The 20,370-nt window shown below is 50.2% G+C and overlaps 1 protein-coding gene across 6 annotated transcripts in view; it reads left to right on the forward strand.

Moving 5' to 3' along the window:
- NLRC3 (NLR family CARD domain containing 3) overlaps nt 1-20,370 on the forward strand; it is a 1,163,446-nt gene that overhangs the window by 720,996 nt on the left and 422,080 nt on the right. For all 6 annotated transcript variants that reach the window (XM_078663141.1, XM_078663145.1, XM_078663144.1 and 3 more), the window contains 3 exons: nt 8,882-8,965; nt 9,571-9,654; nt 9,785-9,868. In XM_078663141.1, coding sequence (XP_078519267.1) covers nt 8,882-8,965; nt 9,571-9,654; nt 9,785-9,868 — 252 coding nt within the window. The remainder of the gene's footprint in view (nt 1-8,881; nt 8,966-9,570; nt 9,655-9,784; nt 9,869-20,370) is intronic.

The raw sequence follows: 20,370 nt of genomic DNA on the forward strand, positions 1-20,370 counted from the left end.
GTGGCTTCGGAGCGGAAGGGGGGAGGTGGACGCTCTGTGTTTTGCCGGAGAGGAAGGAGGTGGTCCATTCCAGGGCTTTCTTTTGGATCCCGGCATCGTAGAGGCGTGTTCGTAGTGTGCGGTGGCAGACCGGGTCAAAGGCAGCTGATAGGTCCAGGAGGATGAGGGGAGCGGTTTCTCCATTGTCTAGCAGGGCCCTGATGTCATCGGTTGCGGCGAAGAGTGCAGTTTCAGTGCTGTGTTTGCTGTGGAACCCGGACTGGGACGGGTCCAGGATGCTGTTCTCCTGAAGGTAGCTGGTCAGTTGTTTGTTGGCGGCCTTCTCGATGACCTTTGCTGGGAACGGGAGCAGGGAGATGGGTCGGAAGTTCTTGAGGTCCTTGGGTTTCTTGAGTAAGGCTTTGATCTCGGCGTGCTTCCAGCTCTCCGGGAAGGTTGCTGTTTCGAAGGAGATGTAGATGGCTTTCCAGAGATGGGGTGCGATGGTGGTGCTGGCTTTGTTGAAGATGTGGTGTGTGCATGGGTCTGAAGGGGATCCAAAGTGGGCGATGTTCATGATCTTGATGGTGTCGTCGACGTTGATGTTGGTACAGGAGAGCAGGCGGTTGGTGCAGATGGTGGTCATGGGGCCGGGAGTCTCAGTGGTTGCCGGGGTGGTTGTGGTGTTGAAGCTGTCGATATCTGCGATCTCGCGGTGGAAGAAGGTGGCCAGCGAGTTGCACAGGTCTTGCGAAGGTGGGATGTTATTGGTGTTGGTGCTGGGGATGGAGAGTTCCTTCACGATGTTGAAGAGCTCTTTGCTGTTGTATGCGTTGATGTCTAGGCGGTCTTTGAAGGAGGTCCTTTTGGCGGATCTGATGAGGGGGTGGTGTCTGCGGGTGGCATACGTGAGGGTTGCGTAGCTTTCCGGTGATCGTTCCCGGAGCCAGTTCTTCTGTAGCTTTCGGCGGGTTTGCTTGGAGGCCAGGAGGTCTTCAGTGAACCAGCTGGCTTTCTTGCTCGTGTGGCTGTTGGAGGGTTTCTTGAGTGGGGCGAGGGTTTTGGCGCGGTCGTCGATCCACTGTCTGAGGTTGCGGGCGGTGGCGTCGGGGTTGGTCGGGTCTGCGGGTGGGCTCTGGGCGAGGGAGCTGGAGAGCTGGTCTTCGGTGATTTTGCTCCAGCCACGGCGCGGCATCTGTTGGGTGCGGTGGTGCGTGGTGGGTTTCTGGAAGGTGAAGTGGATGCAATGGTGGCCGGTCCAGTGGAGCTCGTGATGTGGGTGAAGGAGATATTCTTAATTTTTCATTTTAAAAAAATAGTTCTTCTGATCTCATGGGAGTCCCACGCGAGCCACAGGGGTCACGCTGGCTCCTGTGGGAGTGCATAGGGGCCGCTCAGGCTCCCGCAGATCTATTGGAGGATTGTAGTGCTGCAAAAAAAATATACATTTTACATTTGACCCAGGAATCCCTCTCAAAGTCCAGGGGGTCAACCTACCTTTTTATGTCGAATTTGTTTTATATACAGGATCAGGGGACCGAAACTCCAAGTCCTGCTATGGCCGTTTCAACATTTTTATTCAGATTGGGACCAGGTAATCAAAGTGGAGGAAGAAAACAAACTGAAAAAAAGCCCTCTCGGCCAATCTGAATACTTTATGTTCGAGGCATGTAGGGCTGCTAAATTCATATCTTATGCATAGATCGCCGCCTAGTGTTGGGTCCGGATGGTTGATCATTGTTGTCCTGGAAGAGTCTTCGAGGTATCACGAGATAGGTGGCTCCTCCCCTGGACTACAGTGCGCATGGGCATCGACTCCATCCCCAGATTGTTTGTTTCCGCCATTGGGTTCGGATGTGGTTTCGACGTCTCCGTGTCGGAACCGATAAACTTTCATCTTAAGGCCAAAAGGCCTTCGTTACCTGCGTCGGTATTGTTTGCGTACGGTCTCGAGTGTCGTCCGCCTCTCTCGGCCGGAAATCTACGGAGTCAAGTAACTCCTCGGACATCGAGGCCCTCTCGTCGCAGCAAGACCCGACGAACTTAACATGGAGCGGAGCCCGTTCAAGTTCTGCCCCGTCTGTGGATCCAAATATCCACACATCGATGTGCATCCGGTCTGCAATAAATGCCTGTCGCCGGATCACAACGAAGAAAACTGCATGGCCTGCTCCAAGTTCAGGTCCAAGAAGACGCTCAAGCTTCGGCGCGCGGTGCGCCTTGAGGCCCAGCGAGCGACACCGGCACCCGACAACATATTCGACGACCCCGAGGAGGAAGGCGATAGCCATCATCTCCAGATTTCGCCACTGTCGACGGTGGTCCAGGCCGATCCGGAGGACTACATCGAAGGACAGGCCCCAGACCTTGAATACGTCGAGGAGGTAGGGGACGACGAAGAAGTTTATGGGGCCGTGGAAGATAGCTCAGAGGAAGAGCTATGCCCCGAGGTCTACGTTATTGAGGCTCAGGTCACGGGATCGCCACTCGGCCTTACCCACGACCCTACACCGCTATCCCCGGCCCCGCCTTCTGGCCCGGCCTCGGACACTCAAGCGGAGCCGCCACTGCCCGTATCGAAACCGAAACCTTCGGATCCTACGGCGCACAAGATGGCCGACGTCCTGTCGAAAACGAAACCGAAACCTACGGACTCGACAAAACCTAAAATGGCCGACGTCCTACAAAAACTATCAAAGCCTGCTCCTTCATCGACTCCGTCGCCCTCCGGCCCACAAAAGTCGAAGAAGGCTGTTGAGTCGACAGCACCGCAGAAGGTGCACAAGGAACCCTCCTCCAAAAAGGCCGTCCATCAGGCGTCGACCACGGTTGCTCCGGCGCGGACACCTAAAACTCTTGAGACGCCTTCGGACGCTGCTACAGCGCCGTCCAGTAAACGCACGGCCGACCCAAAGTCGACTAAAAGCCACGACCCAAAGGCCGCCGGCTCAACGCATCGCCACAAGGATGCGGGATCTGCTGCATCGGCGCCAAAGCCTTCAACGGAGCCCCGACACATTGCAGCCGAAGATTCGTCGACGCAAATACCGTCGACGCCAAGCAACTCCGACGCCACCGAAGATCTGCCGTCGGTTACAAAACCCTCTTCCTCCTTCACAAAGCAGGTTACTGACTCCCTTAAACGTATAAGGGAAAAGACTTTGTCGTCCACGGCTTCCACGCCATCGGCTCCGACATCGGTGGACACACCTCAGAAGTCCTCAAGCAAGCTTATTTACACTCTGCCACCGAAGGTGGCCCCAAAGGCTTTTGCAACCACGTCGGTGCCAAAACCGTCGGATCCGTCCACGCCAAAGAGCCTCTCGGATCCATATCACGCCTCAGAGGAGCAATCTGAGCATTGCATCGATGCCCACACAGGGAAATTGAGCCTTTATAAGAGGAAAATCACTTCCCAACCACTGGAATCATATGTTATTCCACTAAAGAAGAAGAGGCCAGCACAGGACATTCCTTCACTTGTGGAGCCTATTTTGCCACCACCAAGAAGGAGTCCATCACCTTCCCCCAACCAATCAGGAGGGGATGATGATGACCAACAGGACCAATACAATTTCCCAGTTGGCAATGACCCTGATGTTCAGCAGGACTCATATGGCGACACTGGGGACCAAAGTGGACATCAGGTGGTACAAGATCCACAAGGCTTTGGAACACGTACATCTCCAACAGAGGATTCTGCTGCATTTAATGCTTTACTCGAACGGGCAGCAGCAAATCATGATGTAGACATGCATGCTGACCCGGTAGAGGAAGACTTTTTATTTGACACTTTCTCCGTCTCAGAGAGAACAGTTAAAATACTTCCTATGCTTAAAGGTGTCCTCAAACATGCCCCAGAGATCTTTAAGGAACCTACCAGGGCGAGGATGGTGAACCCACGTATCGAGAAAAAATACAGGCCAGCACCTGGAGATCCTGCATATATTCGAGGACAGTTGCCTCTAGACTCGTTGGTGGTCGCCAATGCCCACAAGAGGGCAAACTCCCAAACGACGGGTGAAGCTCCTCCCCCAGACAAGGAGTCGAAAGTGCTTGAGGCATCGGGCAAGAGGGTGGCGGCGCAGGCTGCCAATGTATGGCGTATTGCAAACACACAGGCACTATTGGCACGCTACGATAGGGCGCATTACGACACCCTAGAACAGCTCCTTCAACACCTACCTGATGAGTTTAAGGAAGCAGCCGAAATGCTCATACAAGAGGGAAAGCTTATCTCCAACGCTGCAATAAAGTGTGCACTTGATGTGGCAGATACAGCGGCTAGGGGGATTAACACTAGCGTCATGTTGAGGCGACAAGCTTGGCTTCGCATATCTGGATTTAAGCCTGACATCCAAACTACAATCCTCAACCAGCCCGTCAATCCTGACACACTGTTTGGTCCAGATGTAGACACCACCCTTGAAAAAATTAAAAAGGACAACGAGACTGCTAAGTCCATGGGGGCGCTTCAGTCACAACAATTCAGGGGAAACACTTTTCGTCGCTCAGGAGCACGTGGTGTTACCAGAGGACAATTGGGTCAACAAACACAATACGCGAAAGGTGGTGCACAATCCTCGTACCCAAAGCAGGGTAGAGGAGGTTACAGAGGTAACAGTGCCAAGGGCAGAGGCAGAGGGAACAACAACTCCCGTTCCTCTGCCGCCAACAAACAGTGACTCTCTGTCACTGCCCCCCGACCATCCAACACCGGTCGGGGGGAGACTCCAGCAGTTCCTGCCAGTCTGGACGTCCATCACCACAGACAGGTGGGTGAGAAAACGTATCCAGTACGGTTACTGTTTGGAGTTAACCTCCATTCCTCCCAACATTCCCCCAAGACACAGTCCTATGTCGGCAGAGCACTTGCACTTAATGCAGCAGGAAGTACTGGTGATGCTGCAAAAAGGCGCAATCGAGCTCGTGCCAGTGGAAGAGGAAGGCACAGGGGTCTATTCCCAGTACTTCCTCATCCCAAAGAAGGACGGATCCCTCAGACCTATTCTGGATCTACGCCCCCTCAACATGTACATACTGTCAGAACACTTTCACATGCTGACTCTGCAACAAATCCTTCCCCTGCTCAATCAAAGGGACTTCCTAGCAAGCTTGGACCTCAAGGATGCTTATTTCCACATCCCACTCCACCCATCCCACAGAAAATACCTCAGGTTTACCATTCTAAACAGGCACTATCAGTTCAAAGTCCTACCCTTCGGGGTGACTACTGCCCCCAGAGTGTTTACCAAGTGTCTGGCGACAGTGGCGGCGCACCTCAGGAGACAGAACATACATGTCTACCCGTACCTAGACGACTGGCTTGTTCAAGCAAAGTCGGAACAACAGTGCGCCGCGGACATGTCCCACACTATTCAACTCCTTCACAGCCTGGGGTTCTCGCTAAATTACCCGAAGTCGCACCTTCAACCAGCCCATGTGCGGCAGTATCTGGGCGCGACAATAAACACCCTGACTGCTATGGCTCAGCCCAACCCAGTCAGAATCGACAGCATTCAGTCGCTGTGCCAGAAGTTCAGACCGCAACACTCCCTGCCAGCGAGAGTGTTCATGCAGTTGATAGGCATGATGGCCTCCTGCATCTTCATAGTCCCGCACGCGAGGTTGCACATGCGCCCGCTCCAAGAATGCTTGGCAAATCAGTGGACACAGGCTCGGGGACAGCTAACAGACCTAGTGTTGGTGACCGGTCGGGCATACAACTCTCTGCATTGGTGGAATCCACACAACCTTTGCAAGGGCCGACCGTTCCAAGAGCCAGTGCCACAGATAATCCTAACAACGGACGCATCTCTCCAAGGGTGGGGCGCCCATGTGCTCCACTACACTGTGCAGGGACTGTGGACCACCCAGCAGCAGACGTTGCACATCAACTACCTGGAATTGATGGCAATCTTCATGGCGCTGAAATCCTTCAAAGTGCATTTGTGCAACAAAGTCGTGTTGATCCGGACGGACAACATGACCGCCATGTACTACATCCAAAAACAGGGAGGTACGCACTCTCCACAACTGTCTCATCTGGCTCAGAGCATGTGGAAGTGGGCCATTCAGAGGAACATCTTCCTCATGGCGGAACACCTCCAGGGCAAGGACAATCAGATGGCGGATCTGCTAAGCAGATACAGCCACCAAATGCACGAGTGGGAGATACATCCATCAGTACTCCACCCGTACTTCCAGCAGTGGGGTCATCCAGAGATAGACCTGTTTGCCACAAGGGAAAACGCAAAATGCCAAAGCTTTGCCGCCAGGTTTCCTCACCCGGAATCGCAAGGGAATGCGATATGGATGAACTGGTCAGGCAAATTTGCGTACGCTTTTCCCCCAGCGCCTCTCATTCCGCTGGTGGCAAGAAAGCTAAAGCAACACTCGATGACTCTCATCCTGGTTGCTCCAACATGGGCTCGCCAACCATGGTACACCACGTTTCTAGAACTTTCCGTGGTACCGCATCAAAGGCTGCATCTCACATCCCGGCTCTTGACGCAGAACCATGGCGACATTCAGCATCCAGATCCGCAACAGCTCAATCTGGCGATCTGGCTCCTGAAGTCTTAGAATTTGGCTACCTCAACCTGCCTCCGGAATGCATGGACATCATCCGGGAGGCACGTAAGCCCACTACCCGAGCTTGCTATGCAGCTAAATGGAAGCGGTTTGTCATGTACTGTACAGACAACAATATCAACCCGCTAGATGCATCCATTCCTAACATCATCTGCTATTTGTTACATCTTTACAAATGCAATCTAGCGTACGCTTCCATTCGGATACATTTATCCGCCATAGCGGCTTATCTCCAGAATAGGCAACACCTCTCTGTTTTCAGGGTGCCTGCCATTAAAGCCTTCCTGGAAGGACTGAAGCGAGTCATTCCTCCCAGAACGCCACCAGCTCCAGTATGGAACCTCAATGTGGTCCTCACTAGGCTGATGGGCCCACCTTTTGAGCCACTGCACTCCTGCGAAATCCAGTTTCTCACATGGAAAGTGGCTTTTCTCATTGCTATCACATCGCTCAGACATGTAAGCGAGCTGCAGGCGCTCACAATCCAAGAGCCATTCATACAAATACATTCCAACAGGGTAGTGCTCGGCACTAACCCCAAATTCCTTCCTAAAGTGGTGTCACAGTTTCATATCAACCAAACTATTGACCTGCCTGCATTCTTCCAAAACCCACAAACGGTAGCAGAAAGAATGCTTCATACATTAGACGTTAGGAGGGCGCTAATGTACTACATTGACAGAACGCAACCCTTTAGAAAAACACAACAACTTTTTGTTGCCTTCTCAGCACAGCACAAAGGCAACCCCATTTCCAAAGCAGGAATAGTTAGATGGATTGTTAAGTGCATTCAAATCTGTTATCAAAAGGCTAAACGTACTTTAACAATACCCCCAAGGGCAACTCCACACGCAAATTGGGGGCCTCCATGGCTTTCCTGGGGAACATTCCCTTAGAAGACATTTGTAGAGCAGCCACATGGTCTACACCACACACATTTACCAAACATTACTGTGTAGATGTGCATTCAAAACAGCAAGCAGCTGTAGGACAGGCTGTTCTCAAGACACTTTTTCAAGCTTCTGCAGCTGGCACGGGCAACCGCCGTTAATGGAGGGACTGCTATGTATTCTATGCATAAGATATGAATTTAGCAGCCCACATGCCTCGAACTGAATATGCTACTTACCAGTATGCATCTGTTCTTGGCATGTAGGGCTGCTAACATTCATATCGCCCGCCCTCCTCCCCGGTGCCCGTAGCGGCTGCAGATACTCTCTCTATATTCATCATTAGCATGGACATCCTTTACACTGTCTCACTCCATCTATGCCACAATGGCTAAAAACAATCTGGGGATGGAGTCGATGCCCATGCGCACTGTAGTCCAGGGGAGGAGCCACCTATCTCGTGATACCTCGAAGACTCTTCCAGGACAACAATGTGCAATCATCCGGACCCAACACTAGGCGGCGATCTATGCATAAGATATGAATGTTAGCAGCCCTACATGCCAAGAACAGATGCATACTGGTAAGTAGCATATTCATTTTTGCATTTGTAGTCGCAATGGATTCCTGAGGGAATCCTACAGTACCAACCAAGTGCCAATATATCTATACATTTTCAACCTTAATTTCTCAAAAACTACTTAACAGATTTACACCAAATCACAAAAAGCAGGCTTTCCGAGTAAAGATCTAGCTTTCTGCTACATCTGGTGTACTTCTTTACAGCTGGTTTTACTGTATTGTTGTCTAATTTTTCCAATGGAAAATGCATGGAGGAAGATGTGTTTTAAAGCCCACCCTTTTTACAAGGCACCTGCTTGACGCATCATCCCGAACCATTCCAGAAGGGAAATCAAGTGGATGAATTTTTATTTTGGAAAGTTTTATGAAGATTCGGCAAACTGAAGCAAAATTGTAAACAAAATAAGAAATGCTCTTCCAATGTAAACTCAGACTCTCGACTACATGTGCCACTGTGTGATAGATAGATAGATAGATAGATAGATAGATAGATAGATAGATAGATAGATAGCTAGATAGTCCACCCACTTATAATTTGCTCATTAAAATGAGTGCCTCATCCTTTTATCGACCAGTCGTTCATTTATGCCTTTACTAATCATAACATTTTTGAGCCAATCTAATCCTTTTCATCTACACTCATTTCATTCATGCACCAGTTTCTCTGTGATATACTGTATCTTCCACTCCTTCAGAAATTTACCGGTGTGATAGTTCCATTACCACCTTCACCAGACACATGTTCACTCACCAATGTGTTCACTCTTTCATTCCCTGTGCAGTCCATCTTCTCTTTAACTGATCACTCACCTGCAGTTTGCTTCCTTCTTTTGCAGGCTATCCAGCAACTGCGTGGGGGATGCTGGCGCAGCAGCACTGGCAGAAGCGCTGAAGGTGAATCTGAGCCTCATTAACCTAGAGTAAGTCCTCTCATCCTCTACCATTCTCTGAAACACGGGTTTGTGTTCAGTACCGTTGTTCAGGAGCAAAGGGCTTGAACATCAGATGGTGGCAGGAAATGCAAGTGCGGACAGGTGAATGGCTATTATCGTGAGTTGAAGAATAATCTTCTTATAGGCGGCTCCTGTGCTTTATTGTGACAGTCGTTGTACCTATTTTGGGGGACTGACACCAATTTACGTCATCAGACTTAAACCCAGACAGAGCGACAAATGTAGAAAATAAAAAAAAAGGAAAATGAAAGAGAAAGGAAGTGGAAAAAAGGTAGGGAGTCAGTGACAAACGGAGAAATCAGAGATGAAAAACAACCTGCAACAGTGTAAGAGAGAGAAAGGCATTGTAGGGTGTAGGAAGAAGCAAGCAGTTAGAACAATGACTAGGCAGGCTTGATAATCAGCATCCCCAGCACCTACTTTTAAAACAAACGAAGCACTGGGCATCTTATTTCATAGGTTTTGGCAATCAAATTTTTTCTCTATCACGAAGCAACCCCTGGGCAGTTCACCATATTGTAGAAATGTTCCTTTATTCATATTGAGTCATTTGATTTATTTCTCCATCTTAGTCTCCAGAGCAATTCGATCAGTAACTTGGGCGTGACTGCCCTGACGGAGGCACTGAAGGAAAACCAGGCGCTGGCCCACCTCAAGTGAGTCCTAGGAGGGATCCGCGCCAGCTTGATCCCAATTTCTATGAGTGTCTTCATTGTTATTCTTACTTGTTGCTCCCCAGTTGGCTTACTATCTCTATCTCTTTTCTCCATCTTTTGTCTCTCCAAGCCTTAGAGAAAATTCCATTGGAGTGAAAGGTGCAGCAGAGATCGCCAGCGCTCTGCGCCAGAATCACACTCTCAAGAACTTAGAGTAAGTCCGCATTGTCCATTTACAGTACCTTGTGCGGCTTCATCCTTTGTGTGTGAAGTAACGATGATTGCTAGGTAAGGATCATTGTTTGAAAGCATGAGAACTCAAGGAAAAATTCAGTCACTCATCATATTCAAGTTAATTCTTACTCTGCTTTCTACATTTGTATATTATAGACAGCACAAGTTAATAAAATTGATTTCAGGGAAAAATTGATTATCAAAATTAGTGTAATGTTTCACAGAGCAAGGCGTTTCGCATTCTCAGCATGTACATCTACTTAAAGGAGTTTTAAATAGTCATGTTATTTGGAGTTCTTGATTTAGTCTTCGGCGTTTGTCCTCAATGCCTGCTATTCTGGGAATGTTGTCCGATGTCATTGGTGGCCGCATTTAGAGCTGTTTGTGTGCTGTTGTACTTTCTGAATTCTGATTGAGTCTTGTCCAGCTGGTGGTGAATCTCGAGCTGGGTTGAGAGTTGCTTGTTGATGGCCTTCTGAATCACTTCAGCTGGGTAGGGGAGTGGGGAGATGGGTCGCAAGTTGCTCAGTTGGTTTAGGTCAGCTGATGTTTTCTTGCGGAGGACGTTGACTTCTGCATGTTCCCAGTAATCCGGAAATATGGCACATGTGATGGAGGTATTGACGATGTGGGTGAGGGCAGTGCTGATTGGTGGTATTCCCAGGATGTAAATGTGATGGGGACATGCATTCGTTGAGGCCCCTGAGTGTATGCTCCACATGTGGCCTTCTTGGTTGGTAATAGGTAGGCATTGAGTTCACCTGGGTCAGGTTGGTGTACAAATTGACCTTAGATGTTTGTCATTTTGCTGTGGAAGAAGTTTGATAGGTTGTCGCAGAGTTCTTGAGAGGGGGTGATGATGGAGGCTGAGGATGTGGTGAAGTCTTTGTGATGCGCATGCACAAATGCTTTCTGACCGCTTTTGACCCCATATTTAATGTAGAGTAGTGACCTTCTGAGTAACCGTGTTTTGGCGGTATTCCAGGTACTTTGCTTGTTAAACATGTGTGGTGTTTGGGCAGCATCCTGTGCCTTTGGCATTTTCCTGGTCGGTTATGGTCAGACATAATCTGTGAAGCGTGGTAGCCTGGTTAAATGTCAGAGGCTGCACTGTGCATCAACAATGCACTTAACTGCTGGAATGCAGCTAACTTTACGGATCGCTATGGCAACTGGGAGTCTCTAGGCACCTGAGCAGGCCTGAGGGGATGACCGTCTTACTCCTTCTGGACTGCCTAGTCTAGAGTGCTTGTGCACTGGATTACTAGAGCGTTTCTCATGAGATATGTGTTTCTGTTTAAGACTTGATGAAGCAGAAAGAAGTACAGGGTATGCTGTCACAAAGGATTCCCACTTTCTCAGACACTAATGACATAATTTTCTTCTCCCGTGGGGCCTCACTCGTTCTCATGTTGCCTCTGTGTTTAGGATGTCACCTGTGTAGTGCCACACATGCTCAGTGAACAAACTCAGTGAGAGAGCTAAGGAACCAGACATTGAATTGTGAAAACATCAGAAGAATCTATGGAGTAGAAGATATGGGGTACCCATGGAGTAGAAAACCTGCCCCAACAGCTCTCCCAAATACACCTGAGTAAAGTGATGGCCTCTACAGGTCATGAAAGTATAGGTGACATATTAGTGAAGGACCAAATGCCTCATTTGGCCCATGAAGTAGAAATAGACGTTGGGCACATACAATTTGTAATTGTGACCATGGATGAACAGCAGTATGAAGTGGTACATGATGTGCTGAACCTAGATCTGGAGTCAATAGTTCTGACACAATGGCAGGTAATCAGTACTAAATCAAAATAAGTCACCAAAAGCTCGAGAGAACAACTATCAGAAGCCAGAAGTCAAAAAGGAATGCCTACCCATGCACCCTTCTTTAATGGAAGAGGAGTTAGTGGAATCTGAGGGACAAAGGTCTGCACCATCATCCACCCTCATGGCTGCAAAGCCATAGATATTGAGTGATAAGTAATAACACGCACAACCCTGGCTCTCTGGAGTGTATAACAGTTTCTGCAGCATTAATCACGGGGATGTTTTTACTAAGTATATTGCAGACAATCTCACACATAAAAACGAAATAAGAAATGCTCTATACACACTGTATGACCAAGAAAGATCAAACAGGGAATCTCTCAAGATCACTGTTTCAACATATCTGGCTTTTAATTTTTTAATTTCGCCTATGCCTTATTATTTTACACTTCTGATGAGCCATTGGGTGAGGGGATTGTTATTCCGCCTGAGGGCTGGCTCAATTAAATTTGCACTTTGTTTCCCCCTTGGCCATCAGAAAGAACTTGATTGCCCCAGTATTGGAACTTTCATAGATTCCCATGCTTTGTATCATTCCCCGTCGTCGGAATGGGAGCCTCGGTAGTATAAAAACCATAGAAACAAAAGAGAAACCTAGGCCTAGGCCTCATCTCATTTTGTATCCTATCACCCTCTTTTTGTAAAAAGAGACCAAACTTTTGCCAGGACCAATCAGAGCAGCCTCACCCTCTAGAACCTTCCTGAGAGAGCTCAGAGCCTCAGATTTTTCTACCGCACGTTGTGCTAGGGAGTCTCCACTGATCTCTGCTCAGTTTTCAACTACTTTCTGGTTATTTCTTCAATTTTTTCTTCACAACATCGAGATGTCTGATAAGGAGAAGAAGGCCTTGTTCAGGGCCTGTGCCTCTTGTGGGAAAAAACGCCTGTTTGTGGAAGATAAGCATGAGAATTGTATTTATTGCTTATATCCAGACCACAAGGCCACAGAGTGCAAGATCTGCAGGACCTTCTCCAACAAGACCCTTCGTGACAGGGAAGGTCGACTGTTACCCTGGCTACAGAAAATGAAGACTCGCAAGGAGGTGATCTCTTCAGATGAGGAGGATTCCACATCTTTTGCGTCTTCTCACAGATCAAGGAAGAGGGGTAGGTCTCCCCCTGCTGCTTCTACATCTGAGCCCCCTCTTCAAGCCTCTCACAAGATCTCTGATAGGTCTGAGAAGGCTGGTCCCCTTCAATCTCCTCACGGAAGTGAAAAGGAGAGGCAGGGACAGGCTGCTGGAGGTGTTACAGCCTTAAAGGACAAAAAGGAGGGTGTTCTCCCTTCTCCTCCGTCCAAAAAGAGTAAATCCAGTGACAAACACTCTGCTGTCACTTCAGGATCTGGACAGGACAGGAAACAGCGTCCATCGACGTCGAAAACACCAGGTACGTCGACGACGGTTACTTCTGTCAAAGTTCCCGCTGTTTCTGTTCCGCCGTCGACGGGATCGTCGGCGGCAGCTTTTTCGACGACGACTTCGTCGACGTTCAAGGTCCCGAGTTCGTCGACGCTGACGTCTTCCACGTCGACGACGACGACAAGCAAACTACTGTCGACGGCCGCGTCGACGACGAGGACTACGTCGACGACGACGACCACTTCAACGTCGACGATGATGATCATGACGACGAGTTCGTCTACGAGACCGTCGACGATGGGGTCGACGACGAAGATTGGGTCGACGAAGGCGATGGTACCGTCGACGATTCCGGTGACGGCTCTGTCGACGACGGCTGCTCTGGCGACGACGACACCGTCGACGAGGCCGTCCACGGGGCAAAAGTTAGTTTCTCCAATTCCGAAGATGAAAATTACGCCGGAGATGACTTCTCCGCGACGAGTTTCTTCACATCCACCGAATATGCTGCTGGATGATGAATCGGACGAGGAGGACGCGGGGGATGATGATTATGATAATTATGGTCCTGACTATAGTCCTTCGGACTTGCATGTCAAGATGCAGGAGACGGACACGGAAGAGTATAGTGAGCAGGCAGGTGGCCAGCAGCTACATCCATATGTCCAGGATGAGCGACGCACACCGGTCTTGGGACAGGGCATGGTGGCCATGCCCTCTTCGCTTATTTCGGACTTGCAAATGATGCTTCAGGATTATCGTCAACGGTTTCCGTCGGAAATGCCTGGACAGTCTGCATTTCCTCCACCCCAAATCCAGCCACAAGTGCAGCCGACTATTACTGTTCCAGTAGCGTCCTCTTCACCACCGCCGGTGGCACCTTTGGGGTGGGTCCGTACACCAGACCCCTTACCAGTTCAGTCGGTCCATCAAGATACCTCTTCGGATGAAGAAGTGATGCAGGTGGATCCTTTAGTTGATCCGTTACAGGACCCAGACTTGGATCAGGGGGACAGTGGACCACAAGATCCGGACGCCTCGGGTCGTGACACGTCCGTCTCCCCCCCCTGGTGGATATCGGGGGTTTTCACCATCTCATGGAGCGGGCAGTGAAAAGGTTTGGCTTACCTATTTCAAGAGAGGAATCGGAATGTTTTCTTTATGACTTTAAAGAACAATACCGGAGGTCTGTCAAGTCTATTCCCATCATTGAGCATGTATGGGAGGAGGGCATGAAGATCATGCAGAGTCCAGCCACGGTGATTCCAGTGCTCCCCAGGCTGGAAAAGAAATATAGGGCTCCGGATGGCAGTCCAGCTTGCCTTCTTGGTCAGCCGAAGCCTGACTCAGTCCTCTCTCAGGCGGCCCAAAGCAAGTCGAAGAACCCGTCCACACCGTTGACAACACCCCCGGACAAGGACGGCAGACGTCTAGATAACGTTGGAAAACGGTTCTCCTCCATGGCCAGCTTGCTAGTTAGAGCGGCGAATGCTCTTGCCATCTTAGGCCGTTACGACCGCCAGATGTGGTGCGACATGGAACCCTTCGTGGAACTATTACCAGATCCCACAAGGGAGGAAGCCAAGAAGGTGCTTACAGAAGGGCAGAAGTCTTCTGCTGAAGTGATTGATTGTGCAATGGACATTGCTTCCACGGCGTTTCGAGCCTTGGCAGGCTCCGCTGTGCTATGGCGCCAGGGCTGGTTGAAGGCCACCTGGTTTCGTCAAGAGGTTCAGAACAGAATCCTAGATCTCCCATTTGATGGGGAGATGCTGTTCGGGAAACATGTGGACGATACCCTGCAGAATATACAGAAAAACACGGACACGGCAAAGTCCTTGGGGTCACTCACCTATCGCAAGGTCCCCTTTAGGGGCGCACGAGGTAGAGGATTTGCATCTTACAGAGGAAACCAGCAAAGATATTCCTCACAGTCTTCCCAGTCCTATAAACCCCAATACTTAAACCAGCGACAGGGACAATCGGCGTCTTTCTCTCGCCACCCTCCGCGGGGCCGTCAACATCGACAAGGTCGTGACAACGCCAAACGACAATAGCGGCCTCCCGGCTCTACCTACTGTTCCTCCCCTCCCAATCACATCGGTGGGGGGCAGGATATCCCTTTGTCTGGACAGTTGGAAGTCAATAACATCGGATCAGTGGGTCCTCAAGATCGTAGAGAGTGGCCATACGTTGGAGTTCCACAACCTTCCTCCAACACGAGCTCCGGATGCCAGCCGCACGGGACATCTAGGATTACTCCGTCTAGAAGCCCATCAATTGTTCCTCAAAGGAGCGATAGAACCGGTTCCTCTCTCTCAGAGGGGCCGGGGATTCTATTCGAGATTCTTCCTGGTGCGGAAGACTGCAGAAACTTGGCGTCCCATTCTCGACCTTCGGGAGCTCAACACCTATCTCGTAAAGCTCTCGTTCAGGATGGTCACTCTCCAGGAAATTCTTCCTCTCTTGAATCCGGGCGACTACTTGGCGTCGCTGGATTTAGAAGACGCGTATTTCCATATTCCGATACACCCAGCTCACAGGCAATACCTTCGCTTTACAGTGGGAAAGAGCCATTTCCAGTTCAAAGTGCTTCCGTTCGGCCTTCGGTCGGCACCAAGAGTGTTCACCAAGGTGTTGGCACCGGTGGCAGCTTTTCTTCGACGACGATCTCTAGAGGTTTTTCCTTACTTGGACGACTGGCTCGTCAAGGCACCATCCTTCCAGGAAACCTCTCAGGCGGTTTCTACTTGCATCCATTTGTTCCGTTGCCTGGGTCTTCAGTTGAACGAACGCAAGTCAGTCCTGCTGCCCTCCAGAACGGCCAGATTCCTGGGATCCGTGTTGGACACCACGCAATGTACTGCTCGTCCCTCGGAGGAGCGACAGCAAAAGTTGATGGTTTCTGCTCGACTGCTCTGCCGCAAACGATTCCTATCGGTCCGCCAATACAAATCCCTTCTCGGGTCGATGTCATCCTGCATACCATTGGTACCACATTGCAGGCTGCGAATGCGTCCTCTGCAGGAGGAGCTGGACAAGCAATGGCGCCAGGCAGAGGGGTCGTTCAACGACAAGGTGGTGGTGACAGCAGCGATGAGAAAGGCGAGCGAATGGTGGCTTCTAAAGAGCAATATCGCCCAAGGTCTAACATTCAGGAGTTCACCTTCACCCATGGTGGTGACCACAGATGCTTCACTGGAGGGCTGGGGTGCAGTTCTCCGAGAGCTTCAAGTCAGTGGTCACTGGAGTCCAGGACAGCGCCAGTGCCATATCAATTTCCTGGAACTGACGGCCATTCGGTTGGCCTTGCAAGCTTTTCTGCCCAGAGTTCGCAACCATTCAGTGCTGGTCCGGACGGACAATACGACGGCCATGCCCTATGTCAACAAACAAGGGGGTACCAAATCACAGACTCTGTCCACAGAAGCTCAACGGATTTGGGATTTTGCAATTCTAAACAACATCACTCTGAGAGCCGAGCACCTGGCGGGAACTCTCAATGTCAAGGCGGATGCCTTGAGTCGACAGACAGGAGTGACTCACGAGTGGGAGTTGAATCAATCAATTCTAGACAAGGTGTTCTCGGTTTGGGGGACGCCAGCCATCGACCTCTTTGCTTCACCGGAGAACGCCAAATGCCGGTTCTACGCAAGCAAGGTTCACCATCAGGGGTCCCTGGGGAACGCTCTTTCGATGGCTTGGTACAGCGCATTCTTTTACGCTTTTCCTCCAATTCCCCTCATTCCTCGAGTTCTCAAGAAAATGAAGGCAGAACCCTGCAAAATGATTCTAATTGCTCCAGCATGGCCCAGACAATTCTGGTACACGGAGCTTCTGAGGCTCTCCCAGGATCCTCCAATTCAGTTGAAACCCATTCCGTCCCTTTTGTCCAGGAGTCAGGGGCAGGTTTACCATCCGGACCCGAGATCGCTCCACTTGACGGCGTGGCTCCTGAACACAGAGAATTCAGTCATCTGACACTATCTCAGGAATGCAGGGAGGTCTTGGCTCAAGCCCGAGCACCAAGTACCAATAAGACTTACATGGCGAAATGGAAGAGATTCTGCTTGTGGTGTCAACGGGAAGGTCTCCATCCTTACACTTCCCAACCGCATCAATTGTTCCTCAAAGGAGCGATAGAACCGGTTCCTCTCTCTCAGAGGGGCCGGGGATTCTATTCGAGATTCTTCCTGGTGCGGAAGACTGCAGAAACTTGGCGTCCCATTCTCGACCTTCGGGAGCTCAACACCTATCTCGTAAAGCTCTCGTTCAGGATGGTCACTCTCCAGGAAATTCTTCCTCTCTTGAATCCGGGCGACTACTTGGCGTCGCTGGATTTAGAAGACGCGTATTTCCATATTCCGATACACCCAGCTCACAGGCAATACCTTCGCTTTACAGTGGGAAAGAGCCATTTCCAGTTCAAAGTGCTTCCGTTCGGCCTTCGGTCGGCACCAAGAGTGTTCACCAAGGTGTTGGCACCGGTGGCAGCTTTTCTTCGACGACGATCTCTAGAGGTTTTTCCTTACTTGGACGACTGGCTCGTCAAGGCACCATCCTTCCAGGAAACCTCTCAGGCGGTTTCTACTTGCATCCATTTGTTCCGTTGCCTGGGTCTTCAGTTGAACGAACGCAAGTCAGTCCTGCTGCCCTCCAGAACGGCCAGATTCCTGGGATCCGTGTTGGACACCACGCAATGTACTGCTCGTCCCTCGGAGGAGCGACAGCAAAAGTTGATGGTTTCTGCTCGACTGCTCTGCCGCAAACGATTCCTATCAGGCCGCCAATACAAATCCCTTCTCGGGTCGATGTCATCCTGCATACCATTGGTACCACATTGCAGGCTGCGAATGCGTCCTCTACAGGAGGAGCTGGACAAGCAATGGCGCCAGGCAGAGGGGTCGTTCAACGACAAGGTGGTGGTGACAGCAGCGATGAGAAAGGCGAGCGAATGGTGGCTTCTAAAGAGCAATATCGCCCAAGGTCTAACATTCAGGAGTTCACCTTCACCCATGGTGGTGACCACAGACGCTTCACTGGAGGGCTGGGGTGCAGTTCTCCGAGAGCTTCAAGTCAGTGGTCACTGGAGTCCAGGACAGCGCCAGTGCCATATCAATTTCCTGGAACTGACGGCCATTCGGTTGGCCTTGCAAGCTTTTCTGCCCAGAGTTCGCAACCATTCAGTGCTGGTCCGGACGGACAATACGACGGCCATGCCCTATGTCAACAAACAAGGGGGTACCAAATCACAGACTCTGTCCACAGAAGCTCAACGGATTTGGGATTTTGCAATTCTAAACAACATCACTCTGAGAGCCGAGCACCTGGCGGGAACTCTCAATGTCAAGGCGGATGCCTTGAGTCGACAGACAGGAGTGACTCACGAGTGGGAGTTGAATCAATCAATTCTAGACAAGGTGTTCTCGGTTTGGGGGACGCCAGCCATCGACCTCTTTGCTTCACCGGAGAACGCCAAATGCCGGTTCTACGCAAGCAAGGTTCACCATCAGGGGTCCCTGGGGAACGCTCTTTCGATGGCTTGGTACAGCGCATTCTTTTACGCTTTTCCTCCAATTCCCCTCATTCCTCGAGTTCTCAAGAAAATGAAGGCAGAACCCTGCAAAATGATTCTAATTGCTCCAGCATGGCCCAGACAATTCTGGTACACGGAGCTTCTGAGGCTCTCCCAGGATCCTCCAATTCAGTTGAAACCCATTCCGTCCCTTTTGTCCAGGAGTCAGGGGCAGGTTTACCATCCGGACCCGAGATCGCTCCACTTGACGGCGTGGCTCCTGAACACAGAGAATTCAGTCATCTGACACTATCTCAGGAATGCAGGGAGGTCTTGGCTCAAGCCCGAGCACCAAGTACCAATAAGACTTACATGGCGAAATGGAAGAGATTCTGCTTGTGGTGTCAACGGGAAGGTCTCCATCCTTACACTTCCCAACCGCATCAATTGTTGCCATATTTACTGTCTCTGGCCAAATCTGGCTTGGCACATTCATCGGTCAAGGTACATCTGGCGGCCATATCAAGGTATCGACGCAGTTCTTCAGGTCCTTCCTTATGGTCCTCTAGGGTTGTTAAGCAATTCTTGAAGGGATTATTTCGGATGTATCCACCAGTCTGTCCTCCTCCACCAGTGTGGCAGCTCAACCTTGTCTTGGCGCAACTCATGAAGGCTCCGTTTGAGCCTGTGCACAAAGCAGACTTAAAGTTCCTATCTTGGAAACTAGCCCTCCTTGTGGCTTTAACGTCAGCTAGACGAGTGAGTGAGCTTCAAGCACTCTCCATAGTGCATCCATTCCTGCAATTTAAAAGAGACGGTCTTGTTCTCCGGACAAATCCAAAATTCATACCAAAGGTGCCATCTGAGTTCCACTTGAATGAACCCTTGATTCTGCAATCTTTCTTTCCGCACCCTTCTACACCTGCGGAACGCACACTACATTCTTTGGACGTTCAGCGATGCTTAAAGTTTTACTTGGAGCGCACACGTCCCTTTCGGAAGTCAACTCAATTGTTTGTGTCCTACAGCGCACCACGAAAGGGATTGCCTTTGACGAAGAGTGGCATTTCCCGCTGGATCTCCAGTGCGATTCAATTCTGTCATCAGGAAGCGGGCAAGCCGCTGGACGGAAGAGCCCGTGCACATTCCACGAGGTCGGTGGCATCATCTGTGGCTCTCTTTTCGGGAGTTGCCATTAAGGACATAAGCAGGGCAGCAACGTGGAGCAGTACTCATACCTTCACGAAACACTACTGCCTGGAGTCTGCAGGTCGATACGACGCGGCTGTTGGTCAAGCAGTCCTGCGGAATTTTTTTCATTGAGAGGTGAGCTTTCCCTACGATCCCTCCATCCGGGTGAGCACATTTTGTTTGTTTTGCTATGCTATATGTATTGCTTATATGGTTATGTGATGCCATGTATTTGCAAAATGTGTTCCTGGTTCTTTACTGCTAGCTATTCTGATACAAAGCATGGGAATCTATGAAAGTTCCAATACTGGGGCAAGAAAACAAGTTACTTACCTGTAACTTTGGTTCCCCAGTATTGGTAACTTTCATAGATTCCCATGCGCCCGCCCGCCTCCCCTGGGAAAGCTCGGCCTTTTTACAGAGTTAGTGGCGGTTTGCACAACGGCTACGAAAATCTGAGGCTCTGAGCTCTCTCAGGAAGGTTCTAGAGGGTGAGGCTGCTCTGATTGGTCCTGGCAAAAGTTTGGTCTCTTTTTACAAAAAGAGGGTGATAGGATACAAAATGAGATGAGGCCTAGGCCTAGG

This window comes from Lissotriton helveticus, chromosome 10 (assembly GCF_964261635.1).
Source record: "Lissotriton helveticus chromosome 10, aLisHel1.1, whole genome shotgun sequence".
Lineage (NCBI taxonomy): Eukaryota > Metazoa > Chordata > Amphibia > Caudata > Salamandridae > Lissotriton > Lissotriton helveticus.